This window comes from Xiphophorus maculatus, chromosome 22 (assembly GCF_002775205.1).
Source record: "Xiphophorus maculatus strain JP 163 A chromosome 22, X_maculatus-5.0-male, whole genome shotgun sequence".
NCBI lineage: Eukaryota > Metazoa > Chordata > Actinopteri > Cyprinodontiformes > Poeciliidae > Xiphophorus > Xiphophorus maculatus.
The window spans coordinates 4,116,048-4,143,392 of NC_036464.1; the positions used below are offsets into that span (position 1 = coordinate 4,116,048).

At 37.4% G+C, this 27,345-nt stretch overlaps 1 protein-coding gene across 1 annotated transcript in view; it reads right to left on the minus strand.

Moving 5' to 3' along the window:
• adgra1 (adhesion G protein-coupled receptor A1) overlaps positions 1-27,345 on the minus strand; it is a 189,426-nt gene that overhangs the window by 130,685 nt on the left and 31,396 nt on the right. Inside the window, exons 3-7 of the mRNA XM_014469438.2 lie at positions 19,342-19,413; positions 17,373-17,444; positions 17,141-17,212; positions 15,208-15,371; positions 11,278-11,491 (exon numbers count right to left, since the gene is read on the minus strand). Of these exons, the coding sequence (XP_014324924.1) occupies positions 11,278-11,491; positions 15,208-15,371; positions 17,141-17,212; positions 17,373-17,444; positions 19,342-19,413 (594 nt within the window). The remainder of the gene's footprint in view (positions 1-11,277; positions 11,492-15,207; positions 15,372-17,140; positions 17,213-17,372; positions 17,445-19,341; positions 19,414-27,345) is intronic.

Here is a 27,345-nt window from a genome sequence, read left to right on the forward strand (position 1 = left end):
GTGAGCTTTAAACATCTTTTATCCAGTGTGTGGAATAAAATATTCAGTGTTGATTTAGGATATGGATTTCGATTTATAATTAAATGTAATAACATTTTGGAAGGGTTTTGTTTCTGGACTTAATTCTGTGGTGTTTGGATCATTTGGGGATTAGGTTGATGAATGCAGTCAAACACCAGAGACAATATGTGTCTCACAAAGTCTAATTCATTTAAGAGACCCTTGTGAGAGTGTGTCTGAGTATGTGGCAGCTTAAAATGTTGGCTGGGACTTAAGATGATCATTACTCACGCTTATCTTTGCTAGTCTGAAACAGAGATTCATATCCCACCGGAAAATGCCTGATTAAACAAAAGATGGTGAAACAGTGACAATAGAAAGCATTCACCAAGGAGACTAATCTCGAGGATTTTTACTCACTCTAAACAAAAAAATGGAGAAGTCGGCAGAGATCACTAAGCAACGCGAATAGTCACCATGGAAATACAGCTTCTTTATAAAGTGGGAGCTGTTTAAGCTCCAGATCCAACACAGAATAATTGTCAGTCATTTTTTGCCAAAAGTGTTTTTCTCCCCTTAAATCATCTTTTGACAATAAAGACGTGATCATATATGCTTGTTTTCTTCAAAAATTACTTCTGCCAAAAATGACTTATGTCATTATTCTAGGAAGGTGACAATATAATACACTGTAAAATTTAAATACATTAATAACTCAGTCAAGCTCGAACCCATCTTGATAAGTCCACAATAAAAGATACTCCAATTAAAAATATATTAAATATATTTGCATTCAATAAAACAAATCTGGAAGACCAGTTATTTAATAAAAATCGAAATCTCTATTTTATCAGATTATTTTCTCTTTTTTCTAGCATTCACTTTATACCTTTATGAACATACATAAATAGAACAATTGCTTAGGACTTGCAGCATCATTGTACAAATTCCTTACCCTTTACTGTTATATATAAAAAAAAAAAAAAATTTCCTAACTTTCTCTACTTTTACCATGACATATATACATATATTCAATGGAAACTAATCTGGGACCAAATAATAATAAAAGAAATCAATAAACTTCAACATTACTGTTGTTTAACAGTCCAATTCAGCATTTAGTCTTTTTAAATTCAGACCTGTTATACATCTTTGTGTCTGAAATATGCAAATGAGTCATTAAAAAAACATGTACATGTGTATTTCTGCATTAAAACAACAGGCTATTTATATAAAAGATTAAAAACTGTGGAAACAGCAAAGAAGTGCAAATACCAACAGAAATGTTGTTTAAAAGGACTAAAACTTACAAGCAGGCATTTAAGCCCTTATTGAGTATTTTGGGAGCAGTGATGATCATAGAGTCTAGCAGCTGCTAGGAGGAAGGATCTCTTATAATGCTCTTTTATGCACTTAGGATGCAACAGTTTGCCACTAAAAAGGAACTCTTCAGGTCAGCAATATATTTTAATTGACTGTATATGTCACAATAAAAGTATAGAAATATTGGAAATATATTTATCATGATTTCAATATTCAACAGCGTTGCATAGATTTTTGAGAGCCACTGTACAACTAAACAACCAAAAATCCAAAGAAAAGAACTTATTCCCAATTTAATTATGGGAAATGGGTGTGTGTGGCGGGAGGATAGAAACTGGAGCACAAAGCCCACATCAACACAGCAGGTCCCAGCTTGGGCATTTCTTATTCTAATCTATTCAGCTGTGAATTCCACATCAAGGTGGAAATCTCAGAAAGGGAAGTGAGAGGAAAACAAGCAGCAGAGAGAACACTGAGCATATCATGTTTTGTCACAGCCATGTGTTTATGATGTGAGTGTACAAGGCAAGGTAAGCTGTTTATTCAGTAACATTCCCATATAAAATTGCACCAGTCTCTCATGGGAAACCATCTCCATTGCTGCTTGTTTAGGAGGTGAAGGAAAACACAAATCAGACAATGTTACGATTCCCTAAATCAACGACGCAGAAGACTCTGCTGTGATGGGAAACTGGAAGAGGATTCAGAAAATAAGTTAAATTAGTCCAGAAGCCTCCTATTTGATTTTTTTTTAAATGGTCTATATCAAATTTGAAAATCTGAATGAGATGGCACCAGGGTACCAGTGCTTTGAAACTGATAACTGCTTTGAAAGACGGCTTTCTGAAACTTTTACTGAAACTTTTCCCAGCAAGAGTTCTGCATCCAAACAAGGATTAAACTTGGAAGTAATATGATCCAATTATGCTACTTTATGTAAAAACTTAATATGTGTACTAATTATTTAAATACGTTTTTATTATGACTAAAATCTATGTCTTCCACACAATATTTCATACTGTACTTGTTACAGCCTCTCAATAGGCAAATGTCATCATTTTTTATGAGTTTTTGTTTCCAGTTGTGTTTGGCCATGCAACCCCTAAAAGTTATATAAAGGTCCAAAATCCACTCCCTTCACCAGTTCACATGCACAGAGCTCAGACTCATAATCTGAGTCTTAGTATCACATGGCTTTACTGAAACTTCTGTTTCATATATTTGGCAAAGACGTGGCCACACAATTAGTGGATGAATTACTTTTAAAATTTGTTCTTTGTCAACCAATCATATTTTCAGCAAAAACATATAGAGTGAGCTAAATCATCATCCATATATGGAAATGCTTTATATTTGAAAATGAATAACTTTAAACACAACCTCCTTATTCTTTCAGACCACCAAATGTGAATTTTGAATATGAATAGTTCAGAGAATCAAGCATTCCTTTATCTGTAGAAACATGGTGACAGTAGTTATTGCAATCAGAAATGTATTCTGTCTGAACAAAGCGCACCCTTTCAGATGTGTGAGGTAAAGTCAAAGACTAAACCTCTCGGTATTGCCTATGAGTTTCTGGTATTGTTCAAAGAATTCAGTGTTTAACAGAATACCCATGAAGGTCTGTGTGCAAAATAAAAATGATAAGATAACTAGCTGAAAACACCTGGGGCTGGCTGCTTTATAGTGACAGATTTACAGTGCAATATTTACACAGGTTTTTTGCTATAAATCTCAATAATTGTAAAATCCAGGCATCTGCTCAAATAGTCTTCTAACTACTCCCACCTTAGGAGATTCAATAATGATTCAATATCATATGCATAATAACTAAATGGACATAATGATAAAGGCAACAGAAAAGGAAGAATACAGCCTGTCAACACAGGCATTTCTTACAGATTGAGAACATCTTGCAGAAGGTTTAGGTGGCAAACAAAGCAACAATATGAAATAATAAATCAGGTTAAATCAATATCCATGTCTTAAAGTTTCCTATACTAGAGAATTGCAGCAGAGATTATGACCATGATGCATGACTACACGTATTTATAGCACCAAGAATTATATAACAATGAACCAAAGATACGACTAAAATCATGATCTGTCTTTTTTCAGTGAAATTGTGTGTTTAGTCATACTCTCCTTTATTTGTATTTTATACATTTTTTTAAAGCTGTTGTTTTATTCACTACTGCTTCATAATATCAGATACAAATTAGTTTGTAAAGATGTACCATGTGCACAGCTGAAAATCTGTCTTTAGACAAATGTTGATAATGACTCAATTCAAAGAAGCTAGAGTTTCACCAGCACTGTGTTTCTGCAATATCTGTTTGTTACAAGGCAACACAAACACCTTTTTGATTATATCAATAATATCTTGGAAAGTAGGAAGAATTTCTGCATTTGAGCTGATTGTTTGGGGATTGAACTGCAACAGATTAAATCAGTATGTTACAGTGTTATTGTGAAATCTCACATTAACTGTTCTGACCTTAAAGTAAACATCATCAGGTCAGTAGCACGCATACAAGTCCAGCAGAAGAAAAACATAGTCTATACAAAATGGTATATTGATTTTATTTTTAATTTAAACCACGAAGGCTATTGACTAAAAATCTCAATCCAACTAGTCATATCTCAACACAACTGCTATTAAACATAATATATCATTTTTAATGACTACAGTATTTGGGGGGGCTAGAGCAAATAAAGGAGACATTGTTAAAATTCTAGCCCCCCTGCAAATACAGTTCCACGTCAGGCACAAGCTTCCGGTACCATTCAGGAGGAATCTTAGGCCTCTCCTCAAGAACAAAAGCCTCCAGTTTATTGATTTTGTTGGATTTGCATGCAGCAACTTCCTTTCTCAAATCCAACATGAAACTAAATAAATAGTTCAAGTCAGGCAGGTTTTCTCTCAGGAGTTCCTGACACGTGCTTGAGTCTGTTTCGTCTCACAGACCACAAAAATATTGTCGCAAACCTTACTGAAGACTGAAGCTGTATTTTGTAATTCAAATATATCTCCAGAAACATAAAGATGCCCTTTAGAAACTCCTGTTATAACAAAATATCAGTCATTAAGAAAATTATGTATGCAATACTGATAAAATGGAGAGTGGTGACCTTGATGAGGCCTCTAGGAAGTCAGCCATTAAATAAAAATAAAAACACTGAGCAAGGCAGGTCCAGGGAAGTCACCTAAATGATAAATCCAATCTGTCAATAGATCATTGTGTTTTGCACAATGACCTATTCAAAGGAGATAAAAGTCACAGATATTTAGACAGAAAAGCGCCACATAGTGCAAAGAAAATCCAACAAAGATCATTAAGAAGGAGGATGAGGAAAATGATTCTAACTCAAGAGATTCTAGGTAAATGACTAAGGTAGCAAAAACCAAGAATATAAGATGAGCACCAGAAGAAACAATCTTCTAACCATGGAGAGATGAGCTTATCCATGGTTCATACCACTGACAGAATGAGGAAGTGCCAGATATTGAGAACTCTTAGCTAATTATGCCAGCAAAAAAACAGGCTCTCCGCAGGACGTAGATGTAATCTGTACAAAAAACAGTTCAGCATTTAGCTAGGTGTAAGATATTGGCAAATAAGATGTGGATGAAACACAAAGGAACATCTGTCAACTCTGAGCTGGATGTTCCATAGTCAAAGTGAGTGACTTTGAGAAGGTCAAGATCCTAAAAGACTTCCAGGTTCAAACTGTTGAACAGATGATGGTTAATTAACCAGGCAGTGTGGTATTAGGCAAAGCAGAAAACGAGTGCAGGAGTGATAAACATTGTAATCCTAAGATACAGCAAGATCAAGGAGAAAACGCATGAGAAGCTTAAGAATGCAGAACTGGAGGAGTGGCTGCAGCACGATTACAGAAATAACTTCAGACCAGATGAGTTGCTTTTTTCATCCATGGATGTATGGAAGACTACGTGGCTCCACTCTCTCTAACTATGAGCTGTCTGCAGGGGGAACAGTTACATCATTGCTGAACATGTGCCAACTCATTATATGCTGGGGAATGCACAAAGAAATACTGACCATACCAAGACACAACCGCCCACTCCTGCTTCTGTCTCTGCAAAACTTTTACTACTGAAGATTTTTGTTTTGTGACAGATCAATCACACAATCCTGACCTGCTAATCCATAGAAACGAACAACAGGAGCAAAGAGACTGGTTCAGTTTTCAATTCAAAATCATAAAATAGATTTTTTTTAAAATGAAAAAATAACTGCACTTTTGTGAAAATCAGATGAGAAGGGCCCCAAACCAACCATACACAAAGCCCTGACCTACATCCACAGCAACACTGCATCATTGTGGAGCAGCTCCCTGTGGACTCATTAGAAACATTTATGCGTCTGCGCAGAAATTCATCAATTGATTTACATAATGTTGCTTATGAGACTGTAAACTTTCAGTCTGTCCTCACTACCCCCTGAATGCGCCGAAGCACTGATCTTTTAATTAAAGCTTGCTAATGAGAGTTGGTGACTTTGGTTTTTTTCTGAGCTCAGGAGGCCTTTAGATTGTAATGTACATTTCTGGCTTCAACTGTCAGTACAAATGCAATATGACGTACACCCCTGCATGAATGGCTGTTTATTTTGCACACACAGGCATGAAAATGGTTATAAAACTGATTGGCTTTAGAACTGAAATTTTTGCCAATCTCTAAATTACTCCACACTGTATATTACGTCTATCTCCTTTAATTAACTTCTCACTTTGCCTTTGTTTAATGTCTTTCATTAGAACTAAGCTTCTATTTTTCTTGAAAGACCTAAACTGGCAAACAGTGAAGTGATGAAACAAGAGGTAAAACTCATTACAGTGTTGGAAGATAATCCAATCCGGTTTCCTTGGCAACACCTGTACAAAAGCATGCATAGAGAAATATTTAAGACAGAGTGAAAAGAAAACACTGCAAAATATCCACCAAAAAGAAACTTGGAAACCACAAAGCTAGATCAATACTGGCTTTTAGGACTTTGCCTTCTTCTACGTTCAGAATGTTTAACTTGTGAAGCTTTGTGGACCAGATCTTTACCAATGCAAAGTCATTGAATGGGTCATGGGGGTTTCCTTGTACAAACCTCGTGTAATTTGTGCATTTGAAGAAAGCAGATGATTTCATCCCCAAGGCAGTTATTAAGGCTGCTGGTGTGTAGAAAACTCAAATACTTTTTAGGTCTTCAAACTCTCAACTGGAAACAGGTGGGTCACTCCCTTCAGTTAGAGAATGGTGGGCAGTTCTTGTTTTTTCATGTTTTGTTCATGAGTGATGGCGGGATAAATGGATGAATAAATGCAGTAGTAAAAACTATAAAAAACCAGAAACAAAAACTTTATTTTTTTGTTTTATATGCAATGCTTAAAGGATGACAGATAATTCAAAGAGCCTTTTTATTCTTTCCTTTGCTTTTGGTAATATTTCCAAACACGTTCCTCATTTTGTGCAAGATTAGCCTGATTAAAAATGGAGAGGATTAAGAGAGATACATCCCAAGTGTCTGCTGCAGCTAGCTACAGGGCTCTAAAATGTTTGATTAATGAAACATGAATCTCAGGCTGGTCCCACTTCTGCCTCTAGCATAGCTAACACCGGGAGTTTGGCTCAGCACCATTACTCAGCAGGAGTTTGGCCCACGTTGTAGAGCCATCAGGCCTCACAGGGCCCGTTTCTTTGCTGCTGCTCCATGTGAGAAATGTAAACGGAGAAGCTTAAAGTCCCTCCTGCGCCAGCAAATAACTGCGTGTTATGACAGAGCACAGTGTGCACTTATAATAGTAGGGAGGTGAATTATTAAGAAGGAAAAATCCTAAAGAATTACCAAACAAATTTCATTTCATAAATAACACATGTGAAGTTTTAACAAGTGAAGGAATCTCTCATGTTCTGCTGCTAACATTGGCAACTTACCGAGCATAGCGTAAAGCTGGATGAAACACAATTTAGCTGAGAAAATACATGCTAAACATTTTGAATTCACCTTCAAAGAGGTCACTTTGCACGGCTTTGGCATCGCTGCTCACTCTGCTGCAACTCTGTGCGACAAATCCAGACAGGGGCTTTAAGCCATGTGCTAAATCCTGTGTATTCAGTCTCTCCCCTCTGATGGGCCAGAGAGGGCAAGGCTGACTGAGTCAGAGGACAGTTAGCCAAGGTGAACCATTCTGACATGAGCATCTTAAACTTCAAACAACATACCATTAGAAGCATTTCTAATACATAGATTTTTACATAAATAACTGCTTGAAAAGCAAAGAGCACAGATTTTCCACTGCTCCTTGCAGTTTAAGGTGAAGTAGAGGGTAAAAATGTAAAATTAAGCTTGTGAGGAACACACTATTTTTGTTGGAACTGGCTTTGTTATACATTCATCAATTATGGAAATAATGTCAGACTTTTGCTGGGGTTTTTTAAGGAGGGAGGCATTCTCAGGTGCCAAAAGAAACGTGACCCAAATTGGTTCCACCTGGGATGAAGAAAATGCATATTGGTCTCTAGATGTAGTTACAAACACAAAGGCTTTCTGATTGAGCATGATTTTATTATTTGATAAAGATTTAAGGATGTTCTTACAGACGTGGCAAGCATTGCTTGACATCAATGTGTTATCAGTCAGAGAAGGACCGTATCTGCAGCGTCTTGGAGAAGTCTTTTTGGAAACATCAACACTGCAGTTGGCTCCCTATTGTATGTGATAGAGTGTGAGCGTTTAATGCTTTTGGTGCATTGCTTCCTGTCACTGCCCTGACTCCAACAAAAATGATCTCACCATGCAGAACAAAAAAAATGTTCATGCTCATCGCACAGAGATCGGTATTTTCTGTGCAGCCTGCAAACCTCCAAATTGCGCATGGTCGAGTATAAAAATTGTGAGTTCTTTGAGATGAACTTCAAACGCAAAAAATGGTTCTCATACATTCAAGTTCTGGCGAAAATAAAACTGTCTTAGGAGGCACTTACTGGGTTTATAATATACTTTTACAGCAGTTTAAAATGTCAGGTTTCATACTAATCTTCTAAAAGTGATGAATGTAAACAGATTTTGAATTTTTGTGCAAGACTCCAGCTGACTGAACTCGCCAAGATATGCACACAGAGGATTGCTCTAGGATACATTTACAGCGCAAAATGGCCAACCCAGCATGATGCAACCTTTATAGAGAAAAACCCGCTAACCAGCCTTCTCTCATGCAGGAAATAAGCTTACAAGGGCTAAGAGAAGAGCAAGACGAGTTACTCTCCTCGCCGACATATACTCTGTAGGAAAGCTGATGATGGAAGCCCATTGGAGAACATATGATAGTAATAATATGAGATGAAGGCCATAAGAATAAGTACATACAAGTTTATGTTTTAATTGCAAACACATATGCACTGTAAAAACACAAAATCTTAAGTGTTTTTGGTCCAGTCTCTGCAAATATCTTTGTATATTTGAAATAAGAGAAAACTAGTTCCACTGGCAGATTATTTCACTAAAAACATGGGGAAAATATCTTTTTATAAGTGAAATAATCTGCTAATGGAACACACATTTTACATCAATATTAAGGAATTATTGATTATTGCTCTAGAAATTAGACATAATTTCTAGAGCTTGGTAAGATTTTGTGTTTTTTGCACTGTGGTGTGTTGTCACAAGTATAACTACCCATTACAAAACTATAATGTGAAAAATGAGACTGTGATTTGGCCAAAAATAGCATTTAAGAGTTAAAGAATTATAAGCTCATATAAATATGGTTAAAAAATAGTTCTGGATTAAATTTGATACATTTAATCCAGCGAAAATGTCGCAGCACTGTGTTGTTTTGTTCCCAAAATAACCTCAAATAAATTTATTTGAATTACTAAGAAACATGCAGAAATCGTAGAGAACATTTTTTACATATAGTTGGCACATTTTGGGTGGTTTGGATATGATGCAACCTTGTCCTAACCACATATTTACGTTTTAAGCCAGGGAAGTGAAGGACCCTTCCAGGAATTGATGTAAAAATCTACCCACTGTTCTTGTTACCAAATAAAACAACGTTACGGCCTTCTTGACACACTGAAACATAATTCTGTTAGCTCCCCATCAATATTTATGTCAGAGACCCCAAGTCAGAAGAGGTACCAGTAAACCTAATCAACAGCAATGAACTCCAGCATCCCAAAACTACTGCAACACTATTACCTAAATGTGTTCACTATAACACATACGTACATGCACATGACCACATGGGCACCAAACCACCCGGAAGACAAAGAGAGAAAGAGGATAGAGTCTTGTGGCAGTCTCTCAATAAAAAAAAATGTACAAATGTCTGTGATGTCGGTCCACTTTATCACCTCAATTATGATTCAGCATCTGTTCCTCTTAGCGTGTGATCAGCCAGTGCCCTGCCAGTGCTGGGGTCTGCCCAGACTGGACGGCCAATCTCAAGAGACGAGCTGTGGGTTGCTGTGAGGGTTTGGTGCCATGCCAAGCCAATTCTGTCGTGTCCTTTCAAGGGCGGCAATAACAAATGAAAAACCCAAGATCCTACAAGTGAGTGAGGCAGAGATAAGAAACGAGTCTCCATGTCTGAGTGCTGCATCGTACAAACGTCACAACATTACAATGTGGCAACGTAACCTAAGAGTATTAATTGAGAATTTAATTAACAAGCTGACTTGACTTGCTGCTTATTTGTGATGTGGTGAAAAGAATATGAAGTTTTCAGCGTTTTTTTAAGGAAAAAAAACTAATACTAATCTTCTAAGGGTGATAAATATAAACAGGTGTGTTTTTAAGAATAAAAACACACCTCCGGCATCAGATGCACAACAAACAATGAAGTCCTAATATTGTCTATGAAACAACACACACTGACCACCAATGCTGCAGACCGTGGTATCTAGAGGTCATTTTAAAATCAGAACAACAAGGAAATTGACGTTGGTTTTCAAGCATTCACAACTTAAAGGCATAAATCATAAATAGATTAGCAATACAGGAAATAAAATGAGGATGAACAAACAATACGTGCAACTATTTGTAGACTACTTTCTAGACATAAGGAAAGAAAAATAGGTTTGACTGTCAGGTGACAGTGCATAATATATTTATTTTGTTTCACAGCAAATTAGCTTACAATTCAGGCTGTAATGTTCGCTCTGTTAATCAGAGAGACAGCCTGAGGTTGAAACTCAGGTTTCCCAAATAGCGCTCCGTAGATTAGACCAGAGGGTAAATGTTTGTGTCCAGGATGTGTGAGGTCTGCAGAGATGTTAGCTACTTTTTCCTTAAACTACTATGCTACACTACATATAAGCATATTTGTTTGTTGCAGTTTGGTTCTCTCCTGTTTTGTGGATGAGTTAAACTGAAGTTCATTTAAATCATGAAATCCAAACATTTGGCCTTGATGAATGTCAGTAGAAAATGGCGCTCCGGTCAGATGAGACCAAAACTTAGAGCTTTGGCCTACATGCAAACCACTATGAGTGTTGTAATAGCTCAGTCATCATCCAAACTTGACTGAGAATCTATGGCAAGTGTTGATAGATGCTCTCTATCCAATTTAATTGAGATTCAGATGCTTTCAATGATGAATAGGGAAGCACTTTAGCATCTAAATGTGCAAAACTTGTGGAGATATTATCCTTTTCTGACTTTTATTTGAAAAAGAAAAAGTATAGAAGCCCATCTATCATCTTGGTATTGGTATATCACCTAAAATCGCCCAAGAGTACATTCAGATTTGCGTTTGCGAACCTGACAAATTGTGAAGAAAACACTTATGTAAGGCTATATGCGCTTAATTCTGTAAGTGAAGGAGGAAATTTCTATTTTACCTACTTATTGACACACTTTGGAGATTATAAGTAAGTGCAACAAGCCAGTCATCAGGAAATCAGAACTCTGCTCACGTTTCCTCTGGTACCTGGTAAGCAAGCAGCAGTCATGAAGTAGAGTCTTCTCCACATAGATGCCCATGTCCTCCTGTGTGATCACGCCGTGGCCGTTGTGACGCCACCATAGCTCCACCGACTGGTCGAGGTAAGACGCAGTGCACTGGAGAGGAAGCTGGTCACCACGGAAAACAAGTTGCCTCTGGGAAGGGATGAGCTGGAAAAGAGGCATCTCCAAAGGACCATCTGTATGGCGAGAAGGAAAGTAACATGAGAGGAATGTGAAACCCTTCCCCTGCAATCTCACTGAGGTGGAAAGGAAAAAAAAGATGCAAGAAAATAACTCACAAATGTTTCAAAGTAACTTAAATTAAACACATTAAACAAACTGCTGCATGCCTCCACAAACACCAAAATTGACAGACATATCAGACCTACAGCCAAAGTCAAACACCTCATCATGGAAACTCATCCATTTCTGTTGCTGAACAAGACAAACAGCAGCCAGTAAAGAAGTTCAGCCTCAGGATATTTCTTGACTCTCTTTTGCTGAAACTAATGGAACAAAAGAGGACTCAAGCAACACCAGTGACAGGATAATTCACCAATGAGACGGTTGAGACCATAACACCCTCAATAATACACTCCGAGACGTGCAGTCACACTACACTATTATAGGGGGGAAAAAAACTGCCAATGAAAGCAGAATCATCTAGTGAACTCGTATGTAAAACACCATATTATCTCTGTACATCATGTTTGGGGTGTTGCTGTCTTACGCCAGCGGTGTTTTAAAACAAGAAGGCAGTGGCGAAACGCATGAAGCAGATGCCTCTGAACACAGGAAGCACCTGATGTCAGGAAGCCCAGCACGCTTCTCTGTTCCCACTCATCTGCAGCCAGCACCTGACCTGGATCACCACAGCGACAGCGTCAGAATGTTTAGGGCAAACATCTGTTATCTATCACACTTAGGATGCTGCAGAGTGAAGTAAATATACAACACTTTGCAAATGAAGTCAGACCCATTTAACTTTTTATTATTATTTTAGGAACACTAACAGTTTACTGGGATTTTAACACAAAGTAATGCATCCCTCCCCCCACAAACAAATGAATCTGAAAAGTGTGGAATGTAAATAGCTCCATTACTCTGATAATCCAAATCTTGAGCAAAGTGCTTTCAAAGGTCACTTAATTAATATAGTCCAATAAATACTGATTTCATATATAGTTATAGTTATGAAGGTTTCACAGGTTTGTTAAGAACAATGAAGAGCAAACAGCCTCTTATCAGCTCAGAAGCTGAAGCTAAAGGACAGGTTTAAAGTGGGTTTGGGTTATAAAACAATATGTGATCTGTGCCTTTAAACAAGTCAAAGAAAACAGAAAAAGACCTGAGACTGGTCCACCTGCCACAGGGACAAAAAAACAAAACAAAAAAACATCCAGTCAAAGCTACAATGGAACAGCTAAAAAAAAAAAAAGGATGTATTAGAATAGCCCAGTCAAAGTCTAAGTCTAAATCCAATTGGGAATCTGTGGCACTACTTCCAACCGGGGAGCCAGGAAATTAATCTAACTCTAACTATCACAAAGAATAAAACTAAGAGCAGATCAAGAGTAAAACCTGACAAGACTGATCAGATGAAAATAACTCAACCAACAGAGGAAACAAACATGTATGAAGGAAAATAAGAAATCAATACAGGAAAATAACAGAAGCAAAGAGTCCAAATAACACAGGCTATGACATGTATTGTTTTTATACAAACTGCAGATAAAATAATTAGGTAATAAATGTCAATATTTGTATAGTACCTTGAATTGTTGAGGTATATTCATGTTCTATTCCATTTTTTAAAAGGATTTTTATAAATAATCGTTTCAACCTTACCTGGATTGTGAACGACTCTCTAAAGAAGTGCAGACATTTGAGCAGAACAACCAACAATTAGCAGCTAAAACCTGGCTCTTACAGCTTCTCACAACATCCAACTGCAAACAGCTTGTTGCCAAGTGAGCAAACAAGGTGGTGTAAGATGAAGTTAGTGTAGAGTGCTGTATGAAGGCCAAGAATTGCAGGAGCATGGAGCCCATAATGTTATCACTGTAATCCCATAATGGATGCTTTAGGGCCTGAAACGGGTGCTCTTTGTCCTGCCACTGGATTCCTCTCTTGGCTCTTTGTCTGGGGACTGTGCAGAATTAGCCTGTAATTGCTTTGGATTGTTTTGACTAAATGAAAAACACATCCAGTTAGGATTGGAGGAAATCAGCCTGCAATATCTGTGATTTAGACATCTTTGGATAGCACTGGCTGTGTATGCAAAAACAAGAACTGCAGGAGGGGGGTCATGTGCATGATGCACACCAAAACACATATCTCTTAATTGGTTTCCTGGGAGAGGTGTCACATTGTGCACACAGTGCGTCTTCATGTTAGATGCCTGTAGTTCACACATACGCACACAAGGACAAACACACAGACATTTTCTCATTCCTGAGCAATGTCCCCGGCACAATCCAGATATAAGGAGAGGGGGAGCACGATTCTATCACATATGAAATACAATTCCCCTGTGGACTGCGGCACAAAGTGAGGGGATAGAGGGAGAAAAAAAGAGGGAAAATTGAGGGAAGGACAGAGAAAGGCTGGGAAGACAACCACAGTTTCAGTTTCAGATAAAAGAAGATAAAGACTGCTGGATTTCTCTTTTGCTTGATGAAGAAGTCATTTTAATATCTTCAAAAATCTGTTGCCCTAAATGAGCATAAAACATATGTTAGATGTTTCAATATTGTTGCCTTTAATACACACAATGTCTTGTAAATGTATCTCTTCAGCTTGCATTTCCTTCACTCTGTTGTGCAATATATATACCTGAGACCAACACAAAGTAATGCATGTCTCTGAAGTAGAAGGGCAACAATACATGGCTTTCATATTTACAGATGAAGTCCAGGAAACTGTGGCATGCATTTGTTCCACTGAGTAAATACTCTGTAAAACTACATTTCAGTGAAATTACAGATGCAAATTTTTTAAGTTATTCCAACCAGCTTTGCCCATCCAGAGGGAAGCATTTTGCTCATTCATCTTTGTAAAAAACTACTGTATAGTGAGGTCATTGTGCCTTTCATGTAACCAAAGCATCCATTTCCACAAGCTTGCTTCGTCGTCTGCACCACTTGCGAAGCCTTAAATGTAACGTCACATGGATTTCTTTCAGCAGCTGTTTTCTTTTTGCCGCTCTTCCATAAAGGCCAGATTTGTGGAGTAATAGCTGTTCTGTCAACATCTACTTCCAGCTGTGGATTCTCCTCAGATCCTTCAGCGGAACCATGGGCCTCATGGTTGATTCTTTAATACCATCCTTGGCCATGTTTTGGTGGATTTGCGGTTGTGCGAGACTGTGTGAGATACTCACAATTTAGGATATATTATTTTGGATATAGCAGCTTTAAAATTCTCCACATCTTTATAGCTGGTCTGAGGTGGACGTTAAAAAATTGCTGACTTAGCTAATGTAGGAGTACCAGAGTACAGAAAGCGAATATAAAAACAAGTTACATGTTTCCAACTTAGAATAATTATAAAATAAATAAAACCATGTATTGTATACTTTCACTCAACAATTGTTCACAAATAATGCAACATTTAGAGCAGGGGTCTCAAACTCCAGTCCTCAAGGGCCGCAGTCCTGCAACTTTTAGATGTGTCTCTGCTGCACCACACCTGAACAGAATAATTAGGTCATTAAGGCTCTGGAAAACTGATCTACACAAGGAGGAGGTAATTAAGTCATTTCATTCCTGTGTTTTGTACCTGTGGCACATCTAAAAACTGCAGGACTGCGGCCCTCGAGGCCTGGAGTTTGAGACCCCTGATTTAGAGAACTCGGAGCTCATCTTGTCTAAGTTGTGTTAGCCCTACACAGTTATAGAAAAGAAAGTCTTACCACATTTGAGCTGCTGTTCTCGCAGGCTGCGCAGCTCCAGGCCATGGAGGTGGGTTGGGAAAACACAGACCGTGTCATTACCAACCCTCACCGAGTTCTGCTGAGCCCAAACGAGCAACCACTTCAGCTGGCAGTCACAAAACAAGGTCTCCGTGCCAAAGTTCCTGGTGGCAATACCAGTATACAGTCAGGATTTAATTCAGTAGGGCTTGAATGTCAAGGACACACTTGCAGCCGTTAGCTCAACATGTAAAATGCCTGCAATCCAAACATAAACAAACTTTGTACAATGAACAAAAGTGACAATTAGTTTAGGAAGTAATTCTTCCATCCCATGCAAATAAGGAGAGTTAAATATTTGCATCAAAGTTGGAAACTGAGTTTAAAAGGTCTTTGGGGAAAATTATTATGTGGACAGGTCTTCTCTATTCCATCCTTTTATTGCATCATAGGTGATATCCCATTGATTTATTTTAAAGACAGACTACCACAAATTGACTGACAATTCATATTAAATCAGTGAGTCAAATTCTTCACTGACACTTCATGAGGTAGACCTTACCAGGTTTGACCGCAGTTTGACATCAGAACTACCTTAAATCTTCATGGCATAGTTTCAACACAGAATCTGAAATATTTCAAATAGATTTGGTCCATATTGCTTGGACAAAATTCTGTAAAACTTTTTGCATACCTCTAAAGGGAGGCATGCAAGAGACATCATGGTCAGATGGTGAAACTACCTCAACTGGCCTCTGCTGTTTCACACTGAGCTGACCCTGGATGATAGAGCTCCTAACCCCATCTCTAAGGCTCAGTCTGCCTACTTTATGGAGCAAAATCATTTCAGCCACTTGAATCCAGGATCTCATTCTTTCAGTATTGATCATAGTGAGAGCTGGAACGTACACGGACTGATAAATCGAGGGCTTTGCTTACTGGCTTCACCTTTTCTTCTCTGCAACAGACCTGAGCAACATCCAAGTGGGATGAGGCCCCAACTACTGTAGCCACTAAATCCTCCTCCCATCACTCCTGCCCAAGAAACCAAGGCATTTTAAGTCTTCCATTTGAAAAAATCCACACTGCTCCCATTAGGAACCATGATTTTATATGAAGAAGAGTGGGCCCTTTTTCTCCAGTAAGTGGTTATTTGAGTTACCGTTGCCTGTCATCTGGAAACAGTCAGCCCATTCTCCTCTCATCTCCGACATTAGCTAGTCAGTTTTAACCGTACAACTGCCGATATCTAGATATGTTCTCTTGTTTGCAAACCTGAGAAGTTGCCCATTAACAAGCAATTTCTGAAAACTCAGACCAGCCCACCTGGTACTAACAACGTCCAAGGTCACTTAAAAGGGCCATATTATGTTTTCTTGCCACATAGTATCATTATATAGCGCAATCAAGTAACAATGTTACCTTGAGTTATTATAAAAAAATGCTATGTATATCAAATATGACATGAAGTAAATATGACTTCATAATTTAAGGCTTATAGATTAACCTTCTGTCTCTTTAAGTTCTGCTCTTTCCAACACTTTGCTTTCAGGAAGTCATCAGAACATTGCTCCTCTATTAGCCCTTTAACAACATTTTACCAATATTTTTACCAGCGTTGCACTGAGAAGTAGCTTCTATAATGAGCTTAGCAGATGTACAGTTCCGCCAGATTAAATGATTTCTCAAACATGTATGAATGAACCAAGGCAAAACTTCAGCATTGCAACCTGTTGGAAAGCTCAAAAAAGTCATTGTTACATACTACTCCTTTAAATTCTCTCCATTCTACACCAAACTGTCTTTACTGCAATGTGCTGCAATGTGATTGGCTATTTCACAAATGGTTTAACAAGCAATTGAACTAAATACTAAAGTGGCAGGTGAGTATATTTACCACACATTAAGTAAATGCATTGTTTGTTCATCTTACAGTACTCTTAGATCCAGGAGGTGTGTGAACAGTCCCGTCGGGAGTGTGGAGAAAATGTTTCCAGATAAATTTCTGTTGGTGGAAAACAGAAAACACACACGTCCAAAAACAGATAACACTATAAACTCTCACTCTCACTATTATTTATGCAAAACTACAGCTACTTGTAGGGCTTTAGCTGTTGCAGAAAGAATGGAAAATAAAACCTTTGAGAACACAGGTAGCTACTCACAATTTTAAGAGTCTGCCCAGATCAAGAAACATCTCAGGTGAGAGGCAGCCAATTCTGTTGTCGGACAGATCCCTGTAAGGACAAAAAGGCAAAGAAGAACTATGATTCACTTGACTTGGAGAATTTTCTTGACATGGTCGTCAGAATAAGTAGGAACAGAAATCAGAGATGTGTCTGTGCTAATATGTGCTTCGATGCACGCCTGCCTGGTCAGGGAGCTTAAGCAGCTGAAAACGCTGTTTTTTTCTCTGTCATCTATGCCACTTTGAGAAATCCGTCCTGACCTTTTGCAAAATTTCACATTTCACATAACTGCTGGCACACGCACACACACACATGCCAGCACACACATCCTTCTAAACACAAACAGATATGAACAGTTGGAGCAGGCGCCCATATGCGAGTGGCAGAGCACTGTTGTGTCCAAACCTCCACGCCCACACACACTGTAATTAAAGAGCTACTGGGCTGGAGCAGCTGTGGGAAAATAAGCAGAGCACTCGAATAATCACCAGTTGGGGAGCACTTAAATTAGCCCTCTGCTTCTCCCCAAGGCTGCATGCACACGCGCCCAGAATCAATATTGTTAACTCACTGTTTGCATCCTTGCCAGTCCAGATCCTACTGACTACCAGGTTGTAATCATGTCCCTCACTCCTTAACCTTTTATGTTGAGGCAATCACTGAAAATTGCCAAGGTAGAAAGAAGCTAGGCCTGCTTAGAAATACAAATAAACTTTCATTCTATTTTTAAACACTAAATCTTTTAAAAGCTTTGAATGAAAAAAAAAAATACAAATAAAAATACCATTTATAAGCGGTAAAAGCCATTGTTATGGCTTATTGCTGGGTGTGAATGTCTACTTATTCTTTATGTTCTATTTTTGTGCTGCAGAATGCAGCTGAACAATAACTAGGACTTCTGACCCTGATGCTTCCAAAACAATAAACAGCTGCTCTTCCCCTGTCCAAGGGAAGCACTTCTCTCCTGCACACTCCTGTTTCCCATTTCCCCCTATTTGCATTCCACACATTATGGCTCACCCATCAAATATTTATGTTTTTTATATAGTGAGGTTGACAAAATGCAGGTGAAACAAAACACTTTGTTATTTTTCTTTGGCTCAGATCAAAAACGGTATAAGAACTTCAGCTTTGACAATAAAGTCAAAGCTATCTTCAAAAAAAGGTAAGAAAAAAATATTTGATATGTAACTGTTGCCATTTTTATGATTATAAAAACACTCAGAAACATTCTAAAACACATAATCCAAAAGGGAATAACTTTTTAGGGTAGATGGTAGGTTCATCTAAATTAATATTAGAGATTATTTGGAATATTTTGGACCAGTTATGTCATTGATCGGACATATCAAAAATCTGCACTGCGCAAAGACTGCTAATAAAAAATATATTTTGTTGTCTAATGTGTAACAATTGAGCGATGCATCGATACGCCATGACAAATTCAGAAGCAGCTAGGGAACATCACACAGTGTTTTGCAAACTTATTCAAACCCCTTGAACTTTTCATCTTGTCACATTGCCACCACAAACTTTAATGCATTTTTATTCACTTCATTTGTGTTTTTCATTTTGTGAATTTTATTAAAGTCTTTTTGTCAAACCCAAAATAATTACACAAAGGTTAGACATAACAGTAATATATTTTTATTATTTTAGCAGCAATAGGAACAACTAATTTGTGTCTTAAATATGAGTTAACTTTATTTTTAACAATAGTGTGGTCTTTTTTTCAAAGTTAAACTGCAGATTATAAAAAAATAATAACTACTTCTATTGTATTCTGCATGACTTAACTAAAGGATCCAGCAAATGCTGAAGATCTATGGGATCACTCAGGGATAAAACTCATTCCCAACACAGAAATAAAAACTAAACTTCACATCTATTCTTTTTTTTTCAGGATTCCTTGTATCAGGCTATTTCAGAGCTTAATCACACTTACAGTTTCCTCAAGGCCAAAAGACCACGGAAAGCCCCAGGCTCCACTGTACTTATCAGATTATTCTTCAGGTACCTGGAGGAGAGAGACACACAGAAAGAGTCAGACATGACTATACTAAACATTTATCCATCCATTTGATCACAGGTGAGAAAAGAGCTGTCAGATGAAATCTAGTGACCTTCTGTTTGCAGACTATACAAACCCGGTCAAGCCCATTCAGTATGTTTAGCTATTATTTGGGAATAAAGGGAGCTTTGAAACGTTCAAGAACTCTAATTAAAGCAGAGAATTTTGCTATTTTAACAGACATAATTTGCTGGAAATGCTGGTGTCATGCTTCAGTAAGTTAACTTGCACCTGTTAGCTAGACCACACAGACCATTTCCTGCTAGCTGGAGACCCAAACCACATCCAGCACAGAGGCAAAAACACACATGTGGCAGTTCCAGACCAGCACTCCTTGTCCACCCACCCCGCCTACCCCAGAGCTCTCACAATACTAAAAATGGATCTCAGAAAAATCTCCTCTCTGGTTTTTATTTGGAGGCCAAGGAAAACTTCCTGAAATTGTGTCCCTGGTTTCCTTTAACTTTGCCCTGTATACTCTGTGTGATGAGGAGCAGAAGACTGGTTGTGCTTTCAAAAACTGAGCAACAGTTCAGACTCTTCTTTTCTGGGTTAATTTTTCCAACTAACAAAGTAATAGATACTTAATGTGAAAATAAAAGTTATTGACTTGGTTGGATATTAACATCAACTAGTCATGTGCATTAATCTACTATTGACTTCTATCATAACTCTAGCTACTCTTTGCCAAAATTTGAAGAGTTAAATGAAATCAGTCTCTAAACTACACATTTGTACTACAGGTGAGATTAAAATTGTCCACATACTTCATGTTTGCCAGATTTAATGCATATTTAGAATCATGGTCATTGCAGCAGACAGAGTGCAGATGAAGAGAAATAAACCCCAGATCCAAAACTGATACCATCAAGCTTGACTGAATTTTTGTCAAACTGGTTTACCTTCTGAAGAAAACATAGTCAGACAAAACAGAAATGTAATAATTTGGACATAAGGACAAAAAGTTTGCTTTTAGACAAGATTGGGGGTTCAAACTTAAGAATATTGCAGCATCATGTTATGGGCTTTGGCTGTTTTCCAGTGATTAACTCTACAAAGTAGATGGAATACTAAACTTTTTTTTTCAAATAATCAGATATATTGTTAAAACACACACACAGTCGGTTATTCCATCAGAACTCTGATATTGGTTTTGAACCTCAACTATAATAAGCTGTGGATTAAAAAATTGTCAAATATTTATTAGTAATTGTGTCAGAAACTTGTTTATGAATACAGAAAGTTTGTGGTCGAGACACAGCTTCCCAAAGGAAATTTAATTACGCACCCAACTCTTATTTCTAAATATCATTGCAGATGTGTAATACAAACTTCTGACTACAACTGAATGACTGAACTCTTCCTCTGATGCATGAGTCAACAAAAAACATTCTTGTCATATAAATATCAACAAGCAGTGACCAAGACATACATTGTTGAGCAATTAAGCATCTGTCGACTGCTAGCTGGAGTTCCTGGAAAGCTGTTACTTTCCAGGAAGTAATGCTAGTGTAGAAAATGTAAAGCATGTATATTAATAAAAATGAAAGGCCTCCTTTAGAAGTATAACATTTAACTTTATGGCTAATGATGTGTAATTTGTTGTCTACTCCAAGACAAAAGGTACTTTGGACTTGAAATGTCAGGACTCCCAAGTAACCATTCGGCTACTGCTTAAATGTGAGGGAAGACGAATGAATGACACACACCTCATACATTTATTTTACAATTTTCAAAAGTTCTATATCTAAAAAAACTTCACTTATGGTTTGACCTTGAAGCTGAGAAGAGTAGTTCTTTTTGCTGATTGACTTTTTAGCAGAATCACCGAGGAATTTTAATAGGCAGTCTCCTGGAGCTCCTATTCTAACTGCATACTTTGGAAAGGACAGGAAAGTTGTCCTCCTGAGAAACTGAGCACCAGGTCTGGTCAGGTCAGTCAGAGGCTATCTCCCACTTTGTTCGCACCTACCTCTCTCTTTGATCGTACATAATATGCTACAAAAAAAGCAAGTGGGCCAAGTGGTTAGGCCTGGAGCACCGTCTTTTATTCTGAACCATCATGCAGCTCAGCGCTTTGCCATCCCTGAATGTGCTGAATACTCAAAATTCTTGCCACTCATCGATTTATTGCCTTAACATGGGGCAGAGGTCACTGCTACGTGAGTCTGCACAAAGACAATGCATGACTGTAGGAGCATTATTAAGATAAGATGGATTCCTTATCATAAGAAAACAACAGTTTTAAATGTTTAGATAAGATTCTTACATATTCTCTTTTCTGACTTAGTTGTAGAACAAAAACATCTTTGCACTGAGGAACTGACACCATTTTTGTTTTGAAGATTTCATGAAACCACATAAAAAAACCCACATAAAATAAACTTTGGCGCCGAGGGTAACACCATTAGCATCCGACTGATCTGTGCCAGCAAAGCTTTTCAAATAAATATGAACTATGATTGCATGTCATTACCTGGACCAGGACGGGTAGAGTTCACACTATAATACAACAGTATGGGTGCCAAAGCCTTGAACAATCAGAGGAAACTTTCTGAAAGTGGATTTTACATCCTTTTCCATGATTAATGATCAGAAATGATCCGTAACATCCTCTGTCAGTAAACTCCTTAGTGTTTGGTGCTGAATAAAGAAAAGTAATTGTTCTTTAGAAACTCCATCTGCAAAGAGATATCTCATGCAATAAATAGAATATATTACTAGAGACAGGATTAGATCATGTAAATATATGCATCAAACCCAATCCAGACACCATTCTTCTTTTAGTGTTGAGAGAAAGAAAACAGAACAGTTCTGCTTGTTTTGTGAAAGCATTTGGAGTGGTGGAAGCTGTGTTGAATTGTTAGAGTAACAATAACTGAAGAGAAAAGTCTGTGGAGTCACAGTCCATGCTTTTCAAAGGTGCAACAAAGAGTTCCAGCATCTGGGAAAGTTTCCAGGTAACAGAAAGATGCTTTCTTTTGTCATTTTCTGGTGTACTTATTGTTTGGTGTTAAATTTCTCTCAATTGCTCAGGTACAAAAAGTAAAGTTGACTCAAATGGTTAATGGTCCTTATATTGTCCAAAATAGAAAATTGATTTGGGGCTCTTAAAAAGCACAAATAAAAAAAAAAACTGTCCACAAAACAGAACTGTGCAAGTTTGATCAGTCAGCATCAAAAAGGTGCTGCATATAAATAATTAATTCCTGTTTGTGACAGAAAGCCAGTGAACATTATTTGTTGAAGAAATATATCTAAGTAATGTCTAAAAGGCTCAGTGTCTTCTAGATTAAAAGGCAGGTTTATATAATAAAAGAAAACTCTTATACTGAAATGTTTCTCAACATTTCCCAGAAATCCAATATTCTACAAATCCAACTTACACTCTGTTCCTCAGGTTCCTCGGAAGCATTGTGTCAGCAGTACGACTTCTCTCCCTTATGAAAGAAGCTCAAAAGTGGTACTGCTGCTTAAGAATGTTTATTTGTGGTCGAAAATTATAATTTATGCTGGACAACTGACATTTTACTTTTATCACAGCAAACTGTATTTCATCTCTGGTGAAATAAGGAAAACAGTGCACAGTCTGTGCAGCTCAAATGCCAAGCTACACGTTAGATTAAATGTGTTGTTTCCGTTTGCAAGCTCAGTACCAATATGCAAATAATTCATAGTCATCACTGTTTTCTCAAGATTTAGCTCTCAAATGAAGAATTATTTTTCCTGTATATTGATTTTGTTGCATCAATTTCATAACTAAAAAAAATATATATTTTATTGTGGATCTTATAAGGCAGCCTACATTTTTTTCATTTCCTGGCATCTGGTGTTTTTAGTATCATTTGCTACACTCACTTTTACACCAGGCAGTGTTTCATTAACTAAACCTAAACAAAATGTTTAGGTCTAAATCATGGCGGTATATCTACATTGACTGATGTCTAATTTCAACACTGAAATTAAAGGCGTGTTAAATTACAATGTAACAAAGCAATTATGTTAAAGCACCATTTTTCAAATGTTTCAGAAAAAGCTACAGAGGAAACGGCAGCAGTGAGAAACTACCTTTGTATTCAGAAATGTTGTTAACCTCTAATAACTCCATTTCTCAGAGCCTGTGTCTTAGAATTAGCAGCACTGCAGCTGACAAGAATGCAAATAAAGAGAAAAATCAATAACTTGATGAATGTTATGTAATTATCATATGTGCAAGAAAAGCAGGAATATAACTTACAGTTGCTATGAGTTCTTTATTTTACATCAGCTTATACAACAGTATGACCAAAAACAACACTTTGTTCAAGTTAAAGCATTTTGAATATGCCGAGATCAGATCCTATACTTAGCATAAAAACAGCATTTAAAAAATGCCAATGAGAAAACCTTTGTATTCAAAGCTTTGGCATGAGTTGTACATCTTTTAAACAGAAACTGGAATGGTGGGACCTGTGGTGTGTGGTTCAGTACCCCTGAATTATGCTGTATATACCAAATATGCCAGCAAACGTGTGAGAATATATTTTGCCCACAAACACATCAATATGTGGTGCTAGAGAAGTGGAATCAAACCCACAACTTCCTAATAGTAATTCATAGTGCAGGTAAGGGTAAGAACTAGAACTTTGTGCTTTCAACCCTATTTACTAACAACGGCTGAAGAGTTAACGTCTTGGTCCCTCGTTTCTATGGTAAACGTTTTGCCGGACAAAGACGCAAAGGTTTGACAAGGGGTTCCAAAATGCAATGTTTACTTTAAGTTAAAGTAAATAAAAAACATTAGGAACTGATGGCGTCACATAATCTTGCATTCGCACACGTGGGCCCAGTTTTCACCAGCGCACAGCAACAATGGCGGCCCACCGTGTTTTTGTCTGTGCTACTGCTCCACATCTTCTGATTATTAGTTGTGCTAAAGCAAAAGCTGCCACACAGTCAACAAAGATGTGAAGATTACATGCACCAGATCATATGTTCATCTCTACAAGCAAAGAATTGTGAAAATGACTCTGGATCATAACGTTAAAGCTTCACTGCCCCCTACAGGACTGGCATGCACACTACATCATTTCCAGTGGTCTTTGCGGTTTCATTTACACATGGTGACCTGAAGAGAAAAAAGTATGAGTAACAGCACAGGACTCTGGATAATCCAGGAGGACTGTGCAAAGAGGAGTAATCAAACTTCCCTTTCTCTGCATATTATGACTACAGCCTTCTAAGACCTACTATCATGTGCAATATGCAACAGGGAATGTTTTTGGTGAAAGTTCTGGTGATACATCTTGTGATAAAGAAATTTGATAGTAAGTTGTCTTTCCAGAGGAAAAAAAAAAATCACTATTTCGATCTCAACATAATTTTTTATTCAAAAAGTTGCATGCACTGACATCAGCTTTTTTTTTTCTTTTTTTTTAGCAAGGAAATAAATTAGTTGCAGTTTTGTTAACTTTACCAGGACAACTTAAAGTCCTCCTAAAACATTGTTTTCTGCATTAAGAAAGGATTACCACATATTACAGGCAATTCCATGAAAGAAGTGTACGGGGCCTTGTGCCAGAAGCCCATTAAAATGCCGTCTACATCGTTTTAAACTGTGTGATTGTGAGCGTGAATGGGAATAAAAATAGCAACAGGTATTTTGTTCCATATAACACAGTAGGAGTGTAACAGGTAAACCTTTTATGGATGCAAACTCGACTAAAAACCCACCTGTTTAGGATTGTATTTGAAACGTAATCAATTACAAATTTATTGATGGAACCTGATTTAACGTCGTGTTTTGATGGATTCTATGTTGCATTGTGTTTCTGTGTTTGATATGATGTAACGCACTTTGAAATGCCTTGCTGCTGAAATGTGCTATACAAATAAAATTTGATTGATTTGATTGATAGGAAGATTAAATGCAAGGTGCCAACATAGATGATAATTGCATTTCAAGCACTTCTTAGTAAAACATACATTTACATTACATACCGTAAGAGTGTGAAAACAAGGAATTTGCAATATATTTTGCAGCTCTAATTCTAACCTTGTGAAATGTTTCAGGAGAAGTGATGACCTAACGGCAGAAGAGGGTTGTACAAAGCGCCAACTTCAGTAAGACCAGAAACATTGCTTCTGATAATTAACTGATGGGAGTTTTTTTTCCCCCACTAAATGAATATCATATTAAAAGGTTTAATTTTTTCCTAATTTTTAAAAGGTAAGAGGATGATACTGCAATAATGAGTTTTCGACTGTAAGTGGATCCATCTGCTAGAAACACGTCCATGATGCAATCCCAGCGGAGCAAAGTATCAATCTCTAAGGTCTAACCCAGCAGGCAGAAAACTAATTAACATCAACACACAAAACAGAGAACAGCTGTTAGCAGGATGGCACAAAAGCAAATGATGACACATTAAGCAGATGCACTCAAAAGCACAAACTCTGACATTAAGTTCAGCAATAAACCAAAGCTAAAACGAATAATTCTCAATTTTGCAGCAAAGAAAAATGTTAGTAGAGAAAGTTTGTATTATAAAAATGAAAAAACGTTTACTATTCTGCACCAGCTGACAACAGCAGGATTAAATCTTTCAAAGATGCAACTAAGGAAACGTATTATAAAACACTATTTTTCTTTTTAAGCTGAAGTAAACAAAAATGTGGTGAGTATTTGAGTATTTATAACACTCCTTCACACATATAAACAGAATATAACCGCAGCGTGGAGGCCAGACCTTCATATCTGTGGAAACAGCTGGAGTCGCTCAAATGAGATGAATGTTTAAACAATGACCATTTTCGACTCCCATGCGGCGCTTGTTTGAGGAGCGGTAGCGGCTCACTGTATAAACTGCACAATTTGTACTTAATGTTTAAAAAGCTACTGAAGTGCTTCCCAGTTCTGTTCAACTGCACCGCATATCTAAGCCTGCACAAAGTTTTCTGAGTAAAAAAGTGACTCTGAGGACAGCAGCATATTCATTATCTGTCACTGAAAGGGCAAAATTTAGATCTGAGGTTTGCAGTTTTATCTAAAGGCTGGTACGGAAATATTACAATAGTTATAAAAATAATTCATGCTTGGAGAGCTTAGGTATATTTAATATGTTATGGTTGAACTGTTTTAACAATATTAGAGGCTTATATGTGGTTTAGATGTCTTTATCCCATGTTTTGAGGTTTTATTTTAATTTTTTTCTCCTTTTCTTTTTTAACTTCTTTTCCCCTTTTCTCCCTTTAGGGTGTATCTGAACTCTTTCACTTATATCTGCCCACTTGTGACTCATCACCAGTGCATCTGAGAAGACAAGCATGATTCTCCTTCTCTGATTGTTTGACAATGAATGTAAGAATAAAGCCAAAGATTTTAGCAAGTGCTCCGTTTGTTTATACTTCGTAATACCACTGTCAGACTGTTGTGCATTTGCCTTCTGCCTCAGAGATGAACGATAAAGATACATGAGTTACATGAGCAGAACTGAATAAAAATCCAGCATCTAAAAATATTTTATCATTAGTTGCATATGCATCATTGCTATGGAAATTAAATGTCACTCAAGGGTCAGAGCAATGACTCAATAGTAACATTACTTAACCTCATCTAGATGCTCTATCTGCACTGATGAAGAATTCCTCTCTGCCCATTTCTGCCATTGCCAAATGCTTAAAGTGGATCCGATTACAGTGGACCCCCGACTATTTGCAGGGACAAAAATCATTGCCATAACAACCGACTTCCTGGATGTCTATGGGTACAGTGAGCTACATCACAATCACAGTGTATGCCGTGTAACTGGAAACTGGCAAATGTTGCACTGTAGCTCAAAAAGCCTGGTAAATGTTGGCTTTTCTGCCAAAAGAAAAATATCGGTGTGTTGATTTACT